General features: G+C 40.5%; 1 protein-coding gene across 10 annotated transcripts in view; it reads right to left on the minus strand.

Moving 5' to 3' along the window:
• LOC117428496 (nuclear receptor corepressor 2-like) overlaps positions 1–17,699 on the minus strand; it is a 132,814-nt gene that overhangs the window by 105,539 nt on the left and 9,576 nt on the right. For all 10 annotated transcript variants that reach the window (XM_058994562.1, XM_058994561.1, XM_058994557.1 and 7 more), the window contains exons 2-3: positions 5,487–5,648; positions 1,533–1,660 (exon numbers count right to left, since the gene is read on the minus strand). In XM_058994562.1, coding sequence (XP_058850545.1) covers positions 1,533–1,660; positions 5,487–5,591 — 233 coding nt within the window. In that variant the 5' untranslated portion in view covers positions 5,592–5,648. The remainder of the gene's footprint in view (positions 1–1,532; positions 1,661–5,486; positions 5,649–17,699) is intronic.

Raw genomic sequence — 17,699 nt, forward strand, 5'->3', positions numbered from 1 at the left:
CAGTTGGGAAACTATACTGTAGATGCACCCAATTGAAACGCTTGCTCCCTCATTTACTGCCTTGCCAAGCTTCCAGACTGCAGTACAGTAATTCATTTTCCCCATCCACAGACTAGCTACTGAAAGAGCAATGTCTGTAGATCACAGAGTTTTGTTGTGATCCATTCAAAGTACTGAATTATTTATTTTGTTTCATTGAAGAACAGGCAGCACCGGCCCATTTGAATTCACAGTGCAGGAGTAGTACAGCGCAAGCAGTTAGAGTTAAAAGCAGCTGCCTCTATTCGCTGAAAAACACATGAAATATCAAACCTCTCCAGCATACCTCAGAGTATTAGAGCTCCACATTTTCATTCTTGTCAAAGCGTTTCACACAGAACATTTAAACCATGCAGCTGGTCAGAAAAAAAGATTTCTGACAGCAAATGGCCTTGAAATGTTACATTACTTATTCTGGCCTCATCTGTATTGGTACAAAAACCTTCCTGTCCCATTAACATGTGACTGTATGACAGTCTGTAATGAGAGTTGGGCTACAGCTCTGCTCATGTAGATTGCTACCAGACATGCGAGTACTCCACGCTTGTCATGATAGGAGTTTGCCTTGATAAAATACCAACCATCAATAATGAATGTGTATTACTGTTGTGTAGGGGACAGGTTTGACCAGCAGACAGACTATGTAAAAACATCAGTGGCCACCATTACTCTCGAGGACACTGGTATTTTGCATGATGTATTGTCTATGAAGCAACACAACTGCGCAAGTTAAAAAAAATCTGAGTGGCATCCTCAGTGGTTTCCAAACCCTCCAAACGAATGGGATTACAAGCTGCTCAAAGCCTGAAACAAGTCGGGACAGAGGCCAGATATTAGAAACCGAGTCAGTGGAATGGTACGCGGCTATGGGAAATTACACCCAGAGTATGGTATGCAGACCAGGGTAAAAGAACGGGCTACAAACGGCTCAGTACCTTAGCAGTGCTTGACCCCAACCACATACTTAAACAAACAGAGGGTCAGACTTGACCATGCCATACAGCATATGGCAAGGGTGGCCAACCCTGGTTCTAGAGAGCCACAGGGTCTTCTGGTTTTCGTTCCACCTGAGCTCAATTACTTAACTGAACTTGGTTTTCTTAATTGGTCAACACTAACTTGTTTCCAGGTCTTTAGCCATTGATGATTTAAGATATCCAGAAAACCTGCAGGATGATGGCTCTACAGGACCAGGTGGGCAGCCCTGGCATTTGGGATCCACAATAGAACTCAATACATGTATGGTATGAATAATATTTTCCAAGAGCCCGGTTTACTCACATTTTGCACCTTTTAATTCCTGGACTGTGTTATGGTAACCACACCTCTTCACTATGAAACCCCTCTCAGATTAAGTACCTCACTAACTATAAAAGAGAGGGCTGCATCAAGCTATGGATTAGCCAAGCATGGACACAAGCCAAGCTCCAGCAGAACTCTCCCCAACCCAGGCCTCTTTAGAAAACCCGAATACTGGAAATCCAAGTGCATACCTTTCATTTCCTGGCTGAAATTCTGACAACAAAGACGGTCTTCTTCTATAAGGCTGGGACATTGCCCCATGAGACATGTGAGAATTGTAGTCTCTAGAATGATGATGGTAATCCGCAATTCCTACATCCTGAAAGAGAAAAGAAACAGATGATATATTAGCTGAAATGACCTCCCATTCTAATACCTGGACAGGTAAACCATGAATTACAGACACAACATTCATACATTATGATCATGAACATATACAAAATTGCCGTATGGATAGAAGCCCTGTTGACAGATATTATTTTAAAGGCATTACCTACTTATATTTCTTTTTCATGCTGGTTTCATATAAAATGCAACTAAATAAACACAGTTCAAGTGATTATAAACCTGATTAAACACTGGAGTTGAAATAATCTGCTGAAAAGCCCTGCATGGTTTTCTTTTGAAAAATACTCCTACAGACACAGCAAATTGGCAGTCGTTTTCACTGCAAGCGCCCTGCAGTCTCCGGTCCCATGAAACACGTCTGAATTTCTATTATTATGATGGAAATTCAAGGCTGCTTATTGCACATAAGCATGACTTCAATACCAGGCCTCTGGAAACACAAACTGGCACAATTAGACAACCGAGTAACCTACTCATTACAATTTATTTACGTTGCTGGAAAAATATGACCGCATCAAGCTTAGAAAAGTGGTGAATCGAACCATGTTTATGTCTCTATTCAGCAGTGGAAACAGTAGCTTACACAGACACACTGCCCGAAAAACGTTGCCCCCTGGGGGAGACAGTCCATGGGGGAGGTGTAGTGTGAGGCTATTCAGTCTTCATCTCGCTTGTTATGCTTATGAAGGTTTCAAGTAGTACTACAGTGCTTTTGTGACGACATCTTCTCATTACCATGCAACCATCAAAACATACTCACTTCAGTGCTAGGGAAAAACATCCCAATATTCGAACATACAACGCTTAAAATACATTTGGTAGCAAAAATGTGCATGTTTGTTTTCGTTCTTATAGCAGAATATATATTATTATTTGTTTATTTAGCAGACGCCTTTATCCAAGGCAACCTACAGAGACTAGGGTGTGTGAACTATGCATCAGCTGCAGAGTCACTTGCAAATATGTCTCACCCGAAAGACGGAGCACAAGGAAGTTAAGTGACTTGCTCAGGGTCACACAATGAGTGAGTGGCTGAGGTGGGATTTGAACCGGGGACCTCCTGGTTATAAGCCCTTTTCTTTAACCACTGTACCACACAGCCTCCTATATAATTGACTGTATCCAAAAAGATATCATGCAAAGGAAGCCAATGCATAAATGATATCTGAAATAAATGCCACCCATTTTACTGTACTGAAGAACGTTTCTCTTCTTTCTTCAATAGGTTATTGGATTTGGAGTTCTCCTCAGTCAGTACCAACCTGGACGAGCTTCCAACACACAGCGCTTCTGAGATCAAAAGGCGATATTCCCAACCTCCAATAAACTGACACAACTGTTACCGATGACAATGACTTCACTACACAGCATTAACTAAAGGTTCAATGCTCCCAGGGTTCGTTTTCATACAGTATACATGGCTGCTAGGGCTAGACATAGCTGCATTGTGAAGCGATTTGCTTGTACACAAATGAGTAACAGCAGTAAAATACATCACAAGCCTCGGTATGGGGAAGCCCCACTGCAAAGACCACTATCTCTGCAGATGACATCAAGAAACTTCCGAAGAGAATCGACTGTGGGCTGGAGGAAAACCACATGAACTGTAAAACGGTACCAAAAAACAGCCTTCGAAACTGGAGATCTGTTTTAGCAGACTGCAGATGCCTTATGACACAAGGGAGAATGAAAAGCTATTGAAAACCGCCTACAGAAGCTATCTGAAGCTATCTGAAGTAGACTTGATTACCTTGATTACCTATTGCTGCAATTTACTCCCAACACATAGCTAATCATTTGTTTGGTGTTTGATTGGGTAGTAAACATTTATTCTGTATTAAATGGCACCTTATCAAAAAAAGACCAGGTATTCAGAAGACACACCGACACCTGCACTAACTCTAAAAGCAACCTCATTTTAATAGGATTAACAGGGTCCTGGGACATTATAAAAAGAATGGCTGGTTTTAGCTCATGAAATAATTCCATTGAATCTTACTGGTCTCGGATCCATTCAATCCCTTATATTATATTGTGTTATGTTCTTCTGTACTGTAGTTTCACATGTGCAGTTTTCAAAGAAACACAAGCTAATGTATTTGAACACGTCCATTTAAAAACATGGTATCCTGCACTAAACTATGTTAAAGAAAGCTCTGAATTGGATGTGTCTGTTCAGGTAGTGTGTTACGGTTTAACTTCCTGTGTCATTTTACAGCAGCAGTGTCATCGCGGTCAAAGCATGTTACTGGCTGCAAAGCATGTCCTTCAACAGTGGACAATTTAATTACCATCTGACAGTAAGGAATTATTTTACTTTGTTAGCTGCAAATCACTTTAAAATGCTCCCTCTGTACCAGCGTTTCAGTTCCCCTTTAAGAAGTCTGACAAGACATCACATTCAGCCCCCCTACAATCCCAACCAGTTCTATCACATGCTGCACCGGCTAAGCCACGGGCAGCTGAGTGCAATGCACTGTATGTTAATCACATGAGCATTGCAAATAAATGGTCTCGTAACAAAAGCTATGATCCTGTCCACAGGGAATGTATAACAATGGCAGCGTTCGCTTGTAGCAAGCTGCAATTCATGAGACAAAACATTTCTGATGAGTCTGTGTATTAAGCCATGTCTCAATAATATACTGCTTCCAGTACATCAATGTGGCACAAGGTTATTCTGAGCTGCTTGCAGCACATAGAAAAGCAGCTTTATCTTTAGACATGTCAATTGTAATCTAGGACATCTTCACTTCACAACCCCCCAGCTATAATCAGTTTTATTTTGTGTCAAACAGTAACAGATAAGGGGGTGGGGGCTACAAATGCTTTCCCACTTTTAGTGTGAATTTGTCCATGTCTGGCAAGACCGATCTCAAATCAGTGCTGTGCGAGCGGCAAGCATTTTCACTGTATCTCACAGCAACATTTCATTTTACCTCCGCTTTCATTTGTCAACCTCAATTTACCTGGAAAAAACTCAGGCAATATTTGGAGAAGGGTTCGCAGTGTTTCATTGACGCTAAACACAACTGAAAGTCATCTTTTTTTATTATTGTTAAAACGGTTTGATTGAGTAAGCTGCTTTGGAGAATTATACAAGATTTGTTTTGTGATTAAACACCTAACTAGACCCTCAAACCTTGTAAAAATATTGTTCTTTTACTTCCTGCATATACATCTCTCCCTGGATAAGGGCGTCTGCTAAGAAATAAATAATAATACTTATTGGGTGGGGTTTGACTTTACCATGAACTTTGTGATTTTCAATGGAACAGTAAGTCCTCTCTCAACTGTGTCTTTTGGCCTCAGTGATGTCTCTTGATTAATCATGCAATAAACAAATACAGTATGGGCACAATAAGGCCTGCTCTATGTTGCAAACACAAAAATCTTTCCCAGATCTATTCAGGAGAAATTGCTCATCTGTCTATATCTACATATATGGGCAAAAAGGTTGCATCTCCCTATAGATTTAACTAATTGTGCTTCATAAAGTCGAATGAAACCTGCTGAATAATGTTAGGTTAACATGTTGAATTACATATCGCTTTGTGGTTTTCCATATACTTAACGAAAAACGGACTTGAGGTATGATTTGCAGTTTCTTTGATTACATGACGTTAAATAAAAGATCCAAAATGATGTTCATATATATATATATTTTTTAGAATGAGGTTTTAATTCTAAGAGATGCTAAACCTTTGGCCATAGCTGTAGACTGCACTCCTGCCTCCTTGTAGCTGCACTGCCAAACCCCTTTGTTGAATTAATCTTTTGCAAAAGGAACTGCTTACCGTGCGAGCCCTGGCTAGCTGCATGGGGATGGGCAGGGGACTGGGGAGGGGACGGCTGTCCACCGGCCTCCTGTTCTGGGGCACAGGCTGTGTAGGTCTGGACATTGTGGTGGTCCCTTTAATGGTGATTTACAAGCTGCTCATTATTGATCTGCGTTCAGTCTGGAAAAAAAAAAAAACAACAGGAGGACAAAGGGGATTAATCACTTGGTACAGTAGCTCAAGATCATAGCCAGCTACCACACGGTACAGTCATGCATGTGTTCAATAAACGACAAATGTGAACTTGACATATTATTCTGCGTGTATGCTTGACTGCACCCACACACACATTTTAAAAAAAGGACAACTGCTGAAAGTCATTACCCGTGAAACTGGGTTTAAGGTCATGAAAATGTGAGATATGTATATAGCTTTCTTCCCTCAAAAGGCAGATGAGAAAGAAGCTACTATTTATGATGTCACCTGCCCAAAAGGTACTTAACTCCAAAACAACTTCCCCCTGTTTCTCGGTAACCAAGGAAACCGAGTCGTGCAATTCCTTGCTCACTTGCGAGCCTCATCTTTGTCTGCATTTTAGCCTTTTATTTATTGCGGAAAACTAGGATCCCTTCTAGGATCCCTGGTAATACAGCCATGCATGTATATTTTTAGCAGGACCTGCATGCTCAAAAAAGAGGCAATCGCTACCTCCTTGCTCCCTTGGCACATATGTGTCATGCAGTTTCATTTTACACTTACACTGTGCAGATAGAGACAAATAGACAGAAGAGAAAAAGAGACAACAGGGACACACAAGGATCATCGGATCATTCATGTGTCAGAGGACTACTTAAACTGGCAAGCAGTTATACTGCAAATCACATGTGTGCTCACACTCACACACACACACACACACACACACACACTCAAAACAGACACAGAAGGCAAACATATTGAATAATTTAGGAAACAGACACCATGACAACAACATGATTGTTGTGTGAGCTAAAAACATTATTGCCGATAAGAATTTATATCCAAGAGAATTACCTGAAAGGGACCACTTGCTACAGCACAAACCTATTCAACTTGTAGGAACAAGCACTGGACTAGATGAGCACAGAAACAAAGGCCTGGCCCCCTAAATTAAGTTTCAGATTTACTCAGGTGACTAACTTGTTTGCAAGAACACTGATCGTTTCCAGATCTCTATCGCAGGATGCAGAGGCCCCTTTGTGGCCTGAAGCCAAGATAACCAACGACCTGCAAGCCAATGAAACCTGCTGAACATAGAGCAGGCAGGGGACTGGAGGTGAACCGGTATCCGCTCAATACCCACCTCCCACGGAGACACGCCATCACTTCACACTGGGGATTGAGCAGAGCAAAGGTGGACTGTAAACCTTAGCCGTAATTACAGTATTACACTTTAAACCCTGTTTGCTATTTTGATGAACTCTTATGCAATGCTTGATACAATTCTATACAGAATCAAGGGCCTTACTCTACAGCATCATCCGATCAGACGGTCTCCACTCTCAACTCTGAACTTTATTTGATTAGTACAGATTACAGCAGCCCCTACATTACTGTAGCTGCAACAGAATTACAGAAGACGATCAAGTAGAATACAATTACATATCTACTATTTAGTCTTGGCGTGTGCAGAGAATTTGGATTCCTTTTATACCTCAGTACTGGAGCAAGGGAATTCAGAACCAATGAGAATGATTGCAAAAGGTCAGGAAAAGGTCATACACACATTATATAAGCCTGTTGCTCGCTGGGGTTAGCCACATTCTAAAAGGATCTGTTGCACATGCATGTCTGCTTCTACTGAATGCCAGGAAACAACTTAGCAGAATTGGGCCTGTATCATATGATATTGTACATTATAGGGAACGTATTTTAGTAGTAGTTGTAGTAGTAGCATTTTTATTACATCCGTACCACTACACTGCTACTGATGTGGTCACATGTCCAGGCACAGCACACTGTGTAACAATCTGGATCCAACAACTAATGACCAACCCAGGCCTTGGCCAACATGACGGATGCAATATGATTGGTGTTATTCTAAAGAAACGGGACCCTCCTCAGCCTTCATCTGGCAGCATAACAGTGGGAAAACAAACCCAGCTGGCAGGCTAGAAATGGAATCTGCGAAAGCCCACATCTTCATCTGGAAAATGTAAGACTTTTGTTTTTCTCTCGATTGCCTCATGTACACGGTATGGTTTTCCTAAGCAAAGCTTGCAAGGTTGTGCACAGTGCATTACTGCTGAAAGGACTACAGGACAGTCTGTTCCTGGCACATTTGTAGTCTCTGGATTTTATAACTCCCTCTATCCCTGGAAGGCAGTTGCTGACAAGGAACATTCCTCTTTTCTCTCTTGGGAACTCATCAAAACCTGTCTATGTAGATAAACCCAGCTTATGGGACCGTAGCTCATTCTGTATGAATTTACATCATCCATTTGTCAATTTAAAACTACTGGTAAAATGCATTGATGAAACTGCAACTGAAATTGAAGGACATTTGTGGGGGAAAACAGTTTTTAAGAAGAGCAAAATGACTTCTCTTCTTAAGGAGGAAATCACTTTGATGTTGGTTGTGTAATAGGATCAAAAGAGCCCTTCAACTTTTGAATCTCACTTGCACCGGGTGACACAGTACTTTATGGCAGAAGGTAATCATCTGATAACAGATACGAGACCATTCAACAGTCACTAATGTTTAACTTTGCTAAGCTTATACCTTGGCAGCGCCTGATGTAAACACCCCTTGAACTTGTGCCTACTTTTTGCCTGTGTACTGCAAAAGCTGGTGCTGGTTCTCTGGATCAACTAAAGCATGAGTAACCTCTTCAAACAACTTAGAAAGACACAGTGAGAAGACAGCAGTCCATTGCATAATGGTGACCGGGCTTCAAAACACAGCAACTCCCCTTGTCTTTAAATCTCCGGGGGTAGAAAAATGAAATTTTTACAGTATGCGATCCTCATACAAAGCATGTGTAACACATAATATAGAGATGAATAAACAGTCACCTGAAGGTTTCAGAAAGCTAAAAAAAATTACTAAACCACCCCTGACCTCCCACCTCATCATCCCCTCTAAAAAACACCATCAAATATTTAAGAGCTCTTGAACCTCATTCACAGTCACCCAAGAATGTAGCCCCCTGTCAAATTGGATGAAGCTTATCCCTAGATCCTCATTAGGGAGGCTTGGGGTTGTCTCTCTCTGTTACCACTGCTGCTATGAACTACACTATAAGGAGTAAGTTCATTGATTGTGTGTCTAGAGAGTATGCTGCAAACTGTGTTGACGATCAGTGAGGTAACAGGGCGTAGAAAAAGACAAGGATTAACCAACTTTTTCACTTTTAACATTTTCCATCTTCCGCACAGTTTTTCTCCACTTTTTTTTTCATATCCCTCAATTGTCGCTTTCTCCAGTTAAAAAAAAAAACCAAACAAACATCCTGAACACATTATTTGAATGACCTTTCCTGGTAACTTAACCCATATGTGTACTAACCCTTGGGAACATAGAGAAACCCTTTCAAATATGCTGCAGCATGTAGGCTACGCAGTGCACAATACACAAGAACTGTACTTGGACAGAGTGCAATGAATTAATAAATACAGAGAGCAGGATTCCGATTTACGTTCTTGAAGAAATCTGTAGAACAATGTACTGTGTCCAAATTACTGGATTACATAATTTTAGCAGTTTTGGTAACCAGGAACCAGCAAAGTTTAATATTTAATTTACATTGTATACTCATATCCTCATTTGAAAATAAAAAAAGGAAATAAAGAACCAGTGATAATGGTTCTTCTGTTAGTAAGAAAATGGATTTCAAAGCCTTGGTTATTATCACTGCTTTAAAAGGGATTCCAACTGAATTGCACACAAACTGCTGCAGGTTCACTGTAGGACTTCCTATTATTTATAAAACAAGAAACAACTCTGTACTGAACAGCCCTGTGGAGAGTTCACAGGGTTCCACACTAACTACCTTAGGGCCCATTGAAATCCGTGTTGAGGAAAACACAGACGGAATCACGGAATTCTGAGAAAAATCTATTTTGAAATGTTATAGTTCCGCTTGTGTTGAAAAGAAAAAATCTACTAAAAAAAGTCTACATTTTGATTTTTTTTTTTAAATTTACAATGTTCCTAGTTTGTTTCTATTACATTGAGCCAAGTTGTACCTTTTTTTTCTGAAAGCACTTTGATTCAAACTGTTTAGAAAGGATTTTTTGTCATATTTTTTCATGCATTTCTAGCTTCATCATTGCTGTCAACGTAGCCAACACTTGTGGTTATAAAAAACAAAAATTACAGATTACAGATTTTTAAAACCGAAAAATCTGAAAATCAGGAAAAAATAAATCAGAAAACTCAAAATAAAACAGATTTCATAGGGCCCTACTAACTGTTATTCAATTTTAACCGATACAATTTCCCTGTGCTGGTACTGGCTGGTCTAAAGTGCATTGCTTTCGCTGGATAGCACCAATTACTCTGGGCTGGCTGACATTTGCCCACTCATGCAGAACAAATGCACTGGATCACTGCGATTCCAATCAGAGGCACAGCAGAATCTCCAGTGCTGTTAAACACTTGCTGTCTGGCTTTCCTCTGAGGTCACAAATTACGCTGAAGAGGCTTCAAACGCACCAAGTAGAGCACAGCACAGGGAGTTCCTTCAAGTGTTTAAGACGTTTATCATACAGTGAAGTCCCTTTTAAGGTATGCCTTCATTTTGATCACATAAAAGCAGTCAGTTTTGCAGTAGCTGAACAGCAGTATTACACTATGTCGTTCATTCAATTACCCAGTGACTACTAAGCGTTTTTTTTTTTTACTATCCTTCTAAATTACAATTAAAATAAATATTAGATTACCTTATCATTTTCAGAGAGGCCCTTGCTCATTATGAGATGATTTGCCCGTGTATAAAATGTTTATTTCCTTAACGGTGTATAATACTGAATCTATTCCAGTGCATTCCACTAGACCTGGTGATCTCCACCCAGTCCAGCAATTTCTACTTTGTGTTTTCAAAGGGGAAGTCAGCCTTGAACTCTAGGCCTCCCCTGTTGAAATAGCCCCAGCAAACCAAAGGCTGTTTGAAATCGCTCTTTGCACACAGTATTATCGGCTATTCACAACTGGAACCTAACATTGCAACACTGTCGGAGCTCCAACTAGGCCCTTTACAAATTTCCTGTTGTTTCCAAAAAAGGTTGCTGAAAGGTTAAGCTGGTAACTGCAGGTCACTGTCGAGGGAAGCGAAGGTAAACAGCGACACTGCCAATTTACCAGTTTGACACACATACAAACTTTAAAGGGGAAGGGAATGACTTTCAACAGAGAGTGCGCTCCACAATCAACGCTGCCCATACCAGGTGACAGTGGACAGCCTCTAAACGTGTGGGTAGTCTCAGGGTGGGCTAATCCATGTTCATTATCTCAGTCAAACAAATCCCAGTGAGCGACAGCAGTGACCCAGCCACTGATCAGCACACTAACACGCTTCCTCTCGGCCTAACATGTACAGTAATTCTAGACCACAGCATGTGCGGATATTTTAAATACTCCAAATGATTAAACTCAGGGAACTTAAGAGGCTCACGTTTCAGATATTCACTCTGACAGTACAATACACGTAACAAACCAACTAGTAGGCCAGTATTATTAGTAGGATAAACTTTAATAGTAAAAGACTAAAACCACACCAAATTGGATGATTATTTAACTTACTCCACACTCCAGGGGTTTAACAAAAAAAAACAAATAAACATCTGCTACTGTACAGTATGTAGCTGCAGTAAAATCTATGTAGGGCACCCACATTTCCTCTCCGAATCATTTTTTTTTTCACAAATAAAAACAAAACAAAGGCTCACCGCAGTGCTTCTCGCTGTGGGGGAAGGGTGGCAGTGTGAGGTTTCGCTACACAGTACTGCCAGACAGATGTCATTTATACCTCTCATCTCCCAGGCAGTGCGCCTTAACAACACGACAGGAAGACAAGGCCAGTCAGCACAACTACACACACTACCAGAGATTCGAACAGGAAAAACACAGCTCGAAAAATCTACCAGCATTCCAGAGTCTTTCTTATGAAGAGTTCAACTACATCTACATGTAAACCTTCTAAATATTACGCCTTTTTTCCCCCCAAAAGTTATATTAAGCAGTGTGGAAATCTGTTTTATGACTAACAAATGCAATTGACATTAACCAGTGTGTGTGTGTGTGTGTGTGTGTGTGTGTGTGTGTGTGTGTGTGTGTGAACTACCAAAGTGATATTATTAGGACATGGACTCCCAATTATATTCTGGCCATTTCAACATGGTAATATTAAGAATAGGGTTGGACCGGTATTAAGTAGGTTTGACAGTACTTTCCTTTTAAAAAAGATAAAATAAAATAGTAGTGCCATTTGGACCAACAATCTCATTAACGAGGCGACATAATCACAGCCACTTATTGAAAGACAGAAGAGGCGATTGACAAAGATGTGTCACTGTGGTCCCACAGAGCCGAGCTTCACATTATGGAAAATAGACAGCAAGCTAATAATGTAAATGATCGCATGCGACAAGATTTATTTCAAATTATATAAACCATTCCGGCTTCAAATAAACATGAACTTCTTTCTGAATGAGCAATTTCCTGCACAGATTAGTCTCTGCTATGTGATTTGCACATTCCACAACCTGACCGCCTCCCGGGTTCCATTTCAGCTCCCTTAGTTACTCTGCTAATGAGTTTCATACATAGAACCTCATTGCTAGGTCAGGGGAGGAGTTTGCATGATAAACTGCCACTGTTCAGCGAGAGTACATATTGCACTTCACATAGAACCTCAGTCAGGTCAGGGGAGGAGTTTGCTTGATAAACTGCCACTGTTCAGATGTAAAATGTGTTGACAGTCATACTCAAATCAAGTCAAATAGTGTCCTGGAACTAACCAATGACAAGAACAAGCCAACAGAAAGAGATCAACAAAACAAACTACTGTATTGCATGCAAAATGTTGGTGACTTTATAAAAAAAAAATGATGCACATTTGTGGTCAGTTAATTGATAACATGTTATGTATGTACTGTATATCTGGTCAAATTTAACGGATATCATCAGAGAACAGGGAAATAATGCAGGCTACAGTATAAAGCAACTGTGCTTTTTTGTTATGAAGTTTTTTTGTAATTTAAATCAGCCCAGGGAGAGCTAACCCATGCTTTTGTCCCAAGGTGTGAGGTTTTAGAACTCGGTGAAAGGACCGAAATCTCAGGAACACAGGCAAGGGTGAAAGGAGACGACTGAAGGCACTGCTTTCTGGAGCTGAAAGAGAGATGTACTCGTTGACCTGGCTGCAACGTGACACCCACACAACACGACACCCCTTCAGGAATGGCAAGTGACCGTGAAGCATGGGGGCCAGCCAGCTCTCACACATTCAGACTAAAACAGGACGCAGGGTTTGAGGAACATGGCAACAGTGAAAGGTAAACGTCCTGACGGGCTGAACTGCCTACAGCGTGGTGTTATGGGGGTTTCCACCTCTGCACTGCAGTCACAATACATCAATCCTACAATAACAGTGCAAGAGGGACATATATTTTTAGCCGACAGTCGTAACCTATAATAAATTCTACTGCTCTCCGTCTAAAGAAATAATGATGTTAACCTTTCTCTTAAGAGACAGAACCCAACTGTGGATCACAGCATTTTTTGGCTGGTAGAATAGAGGGGGTTGGTTCTTAAAAATCCTTAAACTGCCAATGAGCCAGTAAATCCACTTTAAGCTTGCTTTACTGTAAAATCCTTCCAGAATAATCTAAAAACAGCAGCACACTTGACTTCCCCTATTTGTAGCAGCTGCATACAGTTCGCCAATATACCAGGTGGACCTTCTAATGCTACCGTATCAGTAAATCCTTGAGAAATAAAGGCCAAGACACAAAGGAGATAGCCTACACTAACAGGGCCTCCCTGTGATATATAGAACCTGTTAGAATTTCCTGACTGCAAAACTGTGTGGATTACATAAATCCGCTCCTCCCGCTGGAAAGCCAAGAGGGTATGCTTTTATTCCCAGCGCTGGCAGGGAGTAATAATTCTCGGTAACCATGGCGGTATTGGCCTACTGCCAGTAGACACTCAAGAGTTGCAATCTATCACAAATATAATCTCACCCCTAAATAATCTCACCCACTAGGATAGTTTATTCTGGCGAGAGATGATGGATGGTCCCATAGGGGGAAAAAAAAAAAAAAAAAAAATGAGTAAATGCAGCATATAAGTGTATTACACAGACCTTTATAGCATAAATTTATGAGTAAAATTAATATGCACAGAACAAAACACCCCTCTCCTGCTTTAGCACAGCCAGACACAGAGTCACAGGGCAGGCAGACGGCCCGCTTCATCCTGCCAAAATGGCAAATGAGAGCATTCTAGCACTGCTTCAGTCAGCAAGATCTGTCAAGCCTATATATATATATATATATATATATATATATATATATATATATATATATATATATATATATGCAATAAACATGTTCAAGAACAGTTTTAGCTTAGAAATGTCCTTTTTCGATTGCAGTTTACTGAACGATGTGTTGTTCTCAGTTTTTCTACACGATTAGCACATCTTTGTCAGAAGAAGCCCCAACTAAACCACAGGAAAGTCTAAATCCTGGAATACAATGTTAGCTCCTTAACTGTTGAATTTCCTGTTTCAAGGAGACACAGGTCGATATACTGAACAGCGCCCAGTCATTCAGTGCACAGATTTACATAGCAGGATACATCATACAGTACTCCGGAGACAAAAGGCCTCATCATAACTACTTAGTGTTGAAATCTGAAAAAGGTTTTTATTAGCCTCAAGATATAATTGACTCAAAGCAAAAGAAAATAAAAAGTGTTGAGAACAATGGCTTAATATCACCTTTTTCTCCTGTAGTACTTGAGATACAGAGAAGGATAAGTACTGTTCACATGTCCAGCCAACAGTTTACATGGCAATAGATTGGTACTTACAGTATTCACAACCTCATTGGAGTTTTAGTTTGTTTGGTTAAATTGCAAGGGGGCAGATTATGGTGCATAATTCTTGCAATTCTGCATCCTGAAACTAAAAAAATGAATGAAGGTACAGTAATAAAAACACTGCATGAACTTTGATGGAAGCAAGCAGCTCTGAGGCCTACTTTGGATTTAGATCAAAACAGGGTAGGGGGCTGTGAGTAAAAACAAGGCGGCTTTGACAAGAGCAGACTATTTTCTATACTGACATTTATTTCATTATTTGCTTTGCCTTTCTCTGCAGTATTTAGAGGAGTGTAACTTTGAGCTAAATTTAGCGCACCTGACCTAAGCCAATGAAGCGTAGCTTTATAATCTCATATTAAAGCCTAGAAAGGCTCAAACGATTTCTGTACACATGACTTCTTATTACCTCATGAGCACAGCAGTAGTTCAGTATCCTGGAACACAATCTCTATCAAAACTGTGTGGCAGATGAACTGATAACAATGGTCTCGGCCCACAAACAGTCAGTTTTAGATGCAAGTCACCCTAAAGTAACTGCTTGTCTAAATATGGCTTCCTGCCACCAGCAGTGCTTGATTTGTTATCTGAATTTCTACATACATTACAGCAATAACATTCAGTGAAGCACAGCGACCCTGAAGAACACATTTACTGGAAACTCACTCGCTCGAGAAACCCCAAAACGCTGTCCCTCCCTCCCTCCCCCACAGAGAGCAAACAGGAAGCAGTTAACATTTGTGTTAATAAAGCCATAATAAAATATCAGGAAGGAGCAGGCTTCAACAGAAAAACACACACACACACACACAAAAGGCGCAAGACCCTTCTGTGTGCTGAAATACAACACACATCTGCAACTGACTTCTTAAACAGCATACTGAAAGAATAGACATTATATATGTGGGTCACACACTAGATTAATGCTGCGACAAATTTTGAATACTTGGAAAAAAAAACTGCTTGAAATGTATTTGGCAAAAATTCACATATTATATTATATTCATTATATTACAGAATGTATAAATGACTGTATCAGAAAGATACCATGCAAAGGAAACCACAAATGACGTCTGAAATAAACAGCACACTGATTAGCGTTTATCTTCTTTCTTTAATGGGTAATTTGATCGGGTACCTGGTTTGTTTTACTCCAGAGAGATGTTTTATTTCTTTAACATGGAACAAACTGAATATCAGTTTCATTTTATTTTAGAATATTCAAAACCAACGTTCCCGTTCAGGTACCAAGCGTTAATGTCAAAGTTGTTCGTTGCCACGCCCAATTAGATGCAGACATGCACAGAAAACGTTTCAGCCGTCAAAACGACCTCCCATAGGCAAGGCATCATAAGCCACGGCTACGAGTGGCAGCTTAAGTCTCCTATTAACCCAACCCCCAATCTGTGCCTTGCCGGTCATAACTACACCCACAAACTATCAATCTGCTTGACCTGCCGGAATGTCATCTGTGCAGTCAGGCCCCAAACAAATAAGGCTGCAGGTCTGTCTAGCCATCAGATTCCATTAACCCCGAGGTCAGGAACTATTCATTGAAAAGAGCAGGCTGTTGGCCACAGCCCCATCCCCCAGTCCCCCTTAATGAGTTGCTCAGTTTGACGATAAATCCTTTGACTGCTGGGTGCTTCAGATGTAGAGAGAAATGCATTAGAAACAGGTTAGTGGTGAAGAGGGGAAAACAATTATATATATTATATATCACGGCCTTCTCCCTCATGCACATTCATTAAACTGGGATTCCTGAGAATGGCCAGGGGATACACCACACAGTAAATATTTCCTGGGAATCCCAATACAGCTGAGCTGCTGGGATTTTGCAAAAGAAAAAAAAAAAAAAAAAAAAAAGAGCTCCAAGGCATAGTCTGTACTGCAAGTGCCAGAAGAATCCCACTGCTTAAAACTGTAAATTACTCCTTAAAAGTGAAATCCAGCTAAGAGCACATGGTATGTATTCTAAGCCTCCAGACAAATATGCAAAACCCTGCCAGGCCAGTGAACTGAAGCTGTGCTATTTGGAAAGTCCAATACTACAGATATAATTACAGGATTTTATTAATCAGGAAAGTATTTAGGCGGTTCCCTACCTTATAATGCAAGGAGAAAAATATTGCTTTGTTTTAACATCTGCTACTTGAGTCAGAAGCAATAGTCCCCTACCTTGACAAAGTGTAGATCAAAGCTCACCGCAAAAATGCCAGCAATGTGCTGCATACTATTATTATTATAGGAGCACCGAGGCATGTGTGTGTCAGTTGTCAGATTTCAATGGGGATAGTGGCAGGTTCTCTTATCTGACAAGTACTGTATGTTTTCATAAACTGTGATCAAAAGCCAGTGATAAAGCTATAAACCAGAACAATTCAAACAAAAGTTTCTCCTCCACAATTTATTTTTCCCTCAAGCGGCTGCTTTTTTTTTTTTTTTTTTTAAGGGCTTTCCATCTATACAGCGATTTATCCTAGCAGGGAAATACCCGAATCCTTACTATACACTATGCATTACTGGCACCCTACGGTCTCATACAGGGTTTGAAAAAGAAGCACTTTAATGAAGCTTCTCATCTTAACCAAAAATAAATGTCTTGTCCTTCCAAGTACTGTATAAAAATGGCTAAATTAAATCTGCTTTGAAGGCTTGCAATTCACTGGTCTTTTCTTTCCACCGTACCACGCCCTGAAAGATGGCAACTTAAGGTTGGCTTTATTAAACAGTGTCTGGGGCTCAAACCTCTACCACACAGATCTCACTACCCTAACCAGATTAACTAGAATACTGTAAATGTCACCAACTTGGAAGCAAAAAATAAAACCACTCTGGGAACAGAGTGGTTTTATTTTATTGAGCACTCTATTTATTCAGGGATTAAGAAGCTTCCCCTTTTAAAACGATGACATTCCTGCACAAACGTCACATGCGTCTGTCTGACTAACCGGCCATTCAATTCAGAAAGCAGGAAAAGTCGCTCAGTCAATCTGGCAGGGTAGCGAGACTGCAGTACAGTAGCTGTAAGAATGTGGCTCTCGAGGTAATAAAACCACAACCGTGCCTCCTGCTGAGCGGCAGCAAAGCACACCAGGCCAAGAGACGCTAAACAAAAGCAATCAAATCACTAAGTATAGTACCGG

Source organism: Acipenser ruthenus, chromosome 21 (genome assembly GCF_902713425.1).
Source record: "Acipenser ruthenus chromosome 21, fAciRut3.2 maternal haplotype, whole genome shotgun sequence".
Taxonomy (NCBI): Eukaryota; Metazoa; Chordata; class Actinopteri; order Acipenseriformes; family Acipenseridae; genus Acipenser; species Acipenser ruthenus.